Here is a 6,312-nt window from a genome sequence, read left to right as displayed (position 1 = left end):
CCCTGATCGACGCTAACGCAGCTTTGCCAAGTAACGCGCATCCAGGCAAAGAAAACTTGAACGGGTATTTCGACGCCACCACCTATGTTATGTCAGAGGAGCTGCTTTTAAGTAGGCTTTCCGGCCTGTTACAGGAGTTGGCGGAAATCCGGTGCTCCCGACCCCAAGAATGGGAGTCACTCGCATCGAAGGGTGAAAGCGGAGCCCTCCGCACACGGATGGCACCGTGAGTCATCGTCACCGCCATGGACAGCGAGGACGGACCAGCTGAACCACCCGGCGGGGCCTGCCAGTGAAGGTAGCACCGATCGCAGCGTGTTGAGCTGCCGCCAGTTGCTGCTCCGCACACCCCCCTCCCCACATCTGGAGAGCGCCCTGCGGGACTATTATTCAGCCGTTCGGGAGGTCCAGCCGCCGAAGCAGCCACGGAACCCAGGAGGCCGAGGGACCTGCCATTGGGGAGAACGCCTTGCACCTGAGCGGGGGTCGCGCCAGCAAGCGACCTCCGCATTCTTCGGCTGCGGCTGCCGGCTTCTCCTGGAACTGCCAACCTGCTATTTCCCCAACCGTGAGAGACACAAGCCAGTGCAACGCGTTTGTGCGCTCATCAGGTGATTTTCGCGGATACGGAATCAACTGGCGAACATTTGGACTGAATTGGCATGGGGGTGACGTTCGTTTTTAGTGTTTCCTAACTTCAGGCCTGGGATTGACTCTTGTGCAGCGCGGCCCTGTTTGAACGCAAACGGCGCCCAGTATTTAAGGCGGAGGAGTTCGGCAGTTGTGGAAACCCGCGATCCCGAATCGGTACGCGGCAGCGCTCCGGGACCCGCGAGGCTCCTGGACGAGGACGTGGCTTGCGCTGGATTGTGCAATACCATGGAGGAAGCTTTGTTTTCCTCCATGTGCAAAACGATGGCCACAATAGAGGGGTTCGCTTGCCTCTCGTGAGATGGCGCCACCGGCGCGCTTGGAAGAGGGGTGGGGGGGGTACTCGAGAGTCGTTTCGGCGGTTGGACACCTGCGGCGACCGGGGAACTTCTACTGGGGCGCTCGGCAGCGTCGGCCAGCCGCTCCGAGTGGCGACATGAGAGCGTGCGGCGGCGCAGCGACCCTGGAACTTCCCCTCCACCCTGTACCGGCCATCGTCCACCGGTAGCGGTGGAGTCGAACGACTGCGGCCGCTCGATCAACGCGGGACCTGTCGACGACCTAAAAGACGGGAGCGCTAGGGTGGTTTGGGGTAAACCCCTTTGGAAGTTGGTGTCGGCTGCCTTTGTGTCTTGCCTTCCTCTCACGCCGGCGGCATCTACACGGCAGCCGCGTGTGGAGGATCGTCCGAGTCAGACCCCTAAACCCGCATGGTCCAAACGAATTAAAAAACAAAAAGTACGAGTAATTACAAAATTTTTTCGGAAATCAAAAATATAGATTTTTCTCTAGATAGAAATATATATAGAGGGCAAGTTTGGTTAGTTGGTTGAGACTGAGATGGATTTTAAACACACTCGCACGAGAAGTAGACAAATAGACTCAAAACGAACGGCGGCTAAAGGAGTGAATTTTGCGTGGCTGAACGCGGTTAAAGCAATTTTGTCTGGGGATAGTTGGTTTTTGAGGTGGGAGGGTGGTGTGAAGGCGCACACCATTGCACTGAGAGGCAAAAGATCGATCCCAAGGCGCCGTTATTGACGCTGCCATTTGCGAGCGCGTAGCAAACTTGGATCATTTTCTGGTGACACGCGCTTTCACTGTTTGCCCCTAACCACCTTCCCCCCCTGCAATGAACGAGCGTAAACGTTTCGGTTGCCCGAACACACCAGGTGCTGGCTCGACATTGCAGGAGGACTGTCAATGGGGCAAGTTGGTAATGGGCCATGATGGAAACAGCGAAAAGACGACGGCCTTAGAAAAGAAGGGTAAGAGGACACGCGCTCTTGTGTCTCTCTTCTTTTCTAAGTCCCTGGTATTTGCACTGTTTCCACCAAGGGCTTGCATTGGATGACCTTGAAGGTCAGATTCACGCAACGAGAAGCGAGCCCGTTTTTATATTTCTACTTTTAGTATTTTACTCTAGTATTTCTACTTCTTTATATTTTCTACCTTTCGCTCTGAAATCGTGTACACGAGTCGTGCAAAGCCCTCAATATGCACAAAAATACACAAGTTGCGAAGTTAAGGCACGTAGCAACTGCAATAGTTATAATGCACATCACTGAGTGTGTAGAACAATGATAAAACATTAAATAGGCCAAAGAAGGTGGCTACATCAGTAACTTCCAATAAAGACACGTGGTGTCAGAACACTCTTGCATATGTAGGCAATTATTTTAATTCCTGCACGCCTTTTCTTTGGAGTGCCTGGTCTCAGAAATATCTCCAGGCGTTTACTTCCTGTACGTAGTGGTAGAGGAGTACGAAGTAACATAGTTTTCTGGCTCTCATCCCGTCTGTAAACAATCACTACTTGCCGTTGGTGCAGTGGATGAAGGTGAGTGTGGGACGGTTGAGGTAACTGAGCATGTCGCACAATGACAGAAGGACTTGACCCTCCAGGGGTTGCATGAAGGTTGTTTGATAGATCTGTTCCCGAATCGCGTTTTTAAGCGGAAGGAGAGGAAATACAACTTGAAGTCTGCGAACGAAAATATGCGCACAGAATCCACTCATGGTACGACGCAGTGTACTCTGTATCCCGGTGTGGTACACAGAGTCCAGAGTCGGATTTCGCCCGCTCTGTATCCTACACGAATATACAGAGTGCGTGAGCGTGGATTCAATTGAGGTCGTAGATATCGGCGCCGTATGGGGCGGTATACAGGGCTACAGGCGGGGACTGTGCTTGAGAAGGTCTATCCATATTTCGATCAAAGTGTGCCGCTAGGCACAAGTCTCGTAAGAAGTCTGGTCACAAGTCTGGCCAGTGTAGAAACCAGTCCTGAGCGACATCACTGCGCCACCTACGCAAGGGGACAGTACTTTAGGTACCGAAAGACGTGTTTTGATGACAGCGTCAGTCTAAGGCAACCTACTACCTTTTGTTTGAGTGCCTGACCAAAATACGTCATTGCTGAAGTCACGAAACAAACGATGGAGCAGGAGAACTTACACTTTAAGAAAAAGCGAGAAAAGCTACACCAATAAAGAAACGCGAAAGAACAGTTTTAGCCTCCACGGCTGCGCTTCCCGGTTCACAGAATGCGCAACACTCACCACTTACCGTACGCTAAGGGAGAGGGAGATCTTTAAGGCCTAACAATTCAAGAGGAAAGGAAGCGATTGCATCAGCGAATCGTTCATGTCACTACTGGACAAGGAAATCGCTTACCTAGCGTAACTAGTCGTCTACAAATCGTCACGCGGCGGATAAAATTGTTGTTTCCATACCAACTAATCTGTTGCTATCCCCTTTTAGGCCAAAGTTTTTGTAGTATTTGTTGTTTCTCTTTCCTTCTCTTCTCTTTGCTTTTCACAGTCCTGGGAATTAAAATGCGCACAGTTGTTCGTCAGCGCTTGTGTCGTATGTTCCTTCCTTAGTCCCGTCTTCCGCGCTGTCCCTTTAGTGCACCCTTTTACAAATTCTTTAGTGTTTACTTCATCAAGCATTGTTTTCTGCAGGATAACCGCTTAGGGCACTACAAGTGACGCAATATTTTCAATAAAACAAAATTGTATTTTGCCTTTATGGCCACTTTAAGGAAACACTTTGAAACAATGCTTACGATAGCAAGTGAAAAAAGAAACCCAAAGCGCAACGAAGGGCGTCGGAAAGAGCCGGCAAAAACACACCGTTCCAGGAGATGGCGCACGAGCAGTGCGATCTCGGGAAAATTCAATTCAGTTGAATAAACCTTCATTGCATTCACCGCGGGCGAATGCACCGAAGGAGAACGAAATGCACCAGTTGATTTTGTCGCGATATTTTGTTGGCGCTTTGGCCATGTTCACGCATGCGCCATTCCTGTATATCTTCCTATGTGTACAGTAAAAATTTCAGCTGATGACTAGCGCTAGTCCTGTGTGGTTTCTACTTCTTGTCCCGTCTTTACCGCGCTACTCAACCATCTTTCAAAGATGAAGGGAAGGACATCAGGGGTAAGAGGGGGGAAAAGGAGAAAGTTACGTGGCAGCGGGGCAGGTGGCTATCATCTCTCGAAGGCAATTGCCGCGAACAGAAAAGGCGTGTGACATTTTTTATCCTTTCTTGACAGCTAGTCCCACAAGTTGGCGTGTGTGTTAATTCAAACTGATTGTGTTTGTTTTTCAGGGTCACTACGATAATTGCCTCCTTCCATACCCTGGGAAGACGGCACATTCTAACGAAAATTCCTTCAGCATTTATTAGTGTACCCTTAGCAACTCGTTCGCTTTGCATTCCTTGACGTTTATGTGTGAACCTTTGTGAGGTTTTATTAAGTTTTCTTTCGCACTAGCGGCGTTTTCTGACATATACTGGAGTAATTTCACGTTGCATGAGAACAACATCTTTATTGGCCGGCTAAATTAGTTGCAGATACCAGCCTCCTGTAGGGGAGGCAGCATCTATGACTGCTGGTGTTGAAGGGCCTCCATCGCGAACTGGACGGCTCCCCGTTGAGAGTCTAAGTCTTCCTTGCCCACCGCACGAGCAAGATGGGGTGGAAGCACGTCTGTTGGGTCCGGAGTCACAGCACATGTCCATAGCATGTGCGCCATAGTAGCGCGACTAGCACTGCACAACACACACATGTCACTCGGCTGTAGTTCGGGGTGGACGTGGTTCGCCTATACAGGGGTCCACGTCACCCAGCAGGTGACGGAGTAAGTGCCATGTGCGACTCTTATGTATTTGACCGTCTGCCTCCTGACAGATCGCATGCCATTGTTGGCGACACAGCACGGCACAGTCCTTGTCAATTTCTCGGTTGAGTAGGGCTATGCGCTTGCGGATCTTGTGGTTATGCCGCTCACTCTTCCATCTTCGCTTTAGTGAGTTCCGTGCCTCAAGTAAGTGCGCTAGCCGGCTGTCCATGTTGGGCATGTCGTCCGTCGTCTCTAGCTCCGTGGTAGCTGGCTGGGCCTCGGTGAGTAGTGCCTTCGTCCACTCTTCTATGTCCTCGATGTGGTCAGGAATGGTCTCCAGGTTGGTACGGAACCTGTTCCAGTCCGTGAGTTTCTGTGTTCGTGGAGGGGCAACGTGACCGTTGAGAGGGATAATGATCACGATTACACAAATGTCACTGCCGAGTGTCTCCAGGATGTTTCGCCAGCGCACTTTCGTGTTGTTGCTGAAAGCCAGGTCGGGGTTGGTGTCCCGTTGTACGGACGTGCCGTGCCTGGTAGGAGTGGATATGTCATTGATGAGGTGGTAGTCGGCGTCCTGGGTCTCCTCTAGGAGGTTCCGGCCCTTCGCCGTCGTGCGCTGGTAGCCCCATGTGGTGTGTTGAGCATTGAAGTCGCCACAGATCAATGTAATGTTATCCCCCGCAAGCTGCTTGATCTTGCGAATAAGGGTGCCGTAGCGCTGTGATAAGTACTTAGGCTTGGTGTAGATATTAGTGATGTAGATGTGCTCCTTCTGCTTCCTGTTCCTCTTGCCGACGACCACTTCAATCGTAAGATGTTCGGTGTTCGTCGTATGCTTGAGGTCGTGCTCCAAGTATACTATTCCCTTCTTTACCAGGGTACAGGGTACAGACCGGGCCCACTTCTCTGTTGACTTGGGGACTGAGGTAGCGTAGGAGCGGTACCTTGGTATCTTCGGGGAGACTTCACGGTGTGTCTCTTGCAGGAGGATTATGTCCGGTTGTCTTGTAGCGTGTTTGATGGCTTGAATGAGTACTGCCTTCTTTCCGTGAGTACCGTTCATGTTCCATTGCCATATTATCAATTCCGTTGGCGGGGTCCTGGTCATTACGGTTGACTGGTTGTTCGTTGCTGTGGTGCCATTAAGTTCTTCTGTATTCAAGTGAGGATCTTTTCCATGCTTGCAAACCGGGCCTCCATGTTTGAGGACGGAGCCCGGGCCTCCAGGTTGGTGAATTTGACGACCATGTCTGCCATTGTGGCTTCTATGGTTGAGAGCCGCTTGTTGATTGACACAGCCTGCTTGTCAGAGTCTTCATCCTGCCAAGTGGGTCGTTCGTTAATGCGTCGTAGCGCGCTTTTCTTGGCCTTTAAGGCCCTTCGTTTCGCCCTAGGCTCTGACATATCTTCTATAATCTCTTCCGGGGAGCTATCTTCTGTCGTAGTATAGGTGGGGGTAGGACTGTGTTTGGGCAAAGCCTCCACGATGGGTTCCGGCAAGGCCGTTCTCGGGGGTGGTAGTGTTTG

The 6,312-nt window shown here is 51.1% G+C and overlaps 1 protein-coding gene across 1 annotated transcript; it reads right to left on the bottom strand.

Moving 5' to 3' along the window:
- Positions 1-390: 390 nt before the first annotated feature.
- On the bottom strand, positions 391-5,893 carry LOC144175749 (uncharacterized). Its single transcript, XM_077704771.1, has 3 exons — positions 4,860-5,893; positions 1,022-1,212; positions 391-551 (listed from the first exon to the last, which is right to left on the bottom strand). Exons 1-3 carry the CDS (start codon positions 5,891-5,893, stop codon positions 391-393), a joined length of 1,386 nt encoding a protein of 461 aa, XP_077560897.1.
- Positions 5,894-6,312: the final 419 nt, after the last annotated feature.

The sequence above is a fragment of the Haemaphysalis longicornis genome, unplaced genomic scaffold (genome assembly GCF_048455015.1).
Source record: "Haemaphysalis longicornis isolate Haplotype H1 unplaced genomic scaffold, Haemaphysalis longicornis Haplotype H1 scaffold_3, whole genome shotgun sequence".
NCBI lineage: Eukaryota > Metazoa > Arthropoda > Arachnida > Ixodida > Ixodidae > Haemaphysalis > Haemaphysalis longicornis.
Note: the sequence above shows the minus strand (reverse complement) of the source record. Positions and strands in the feature narration are given on the sequence as shown.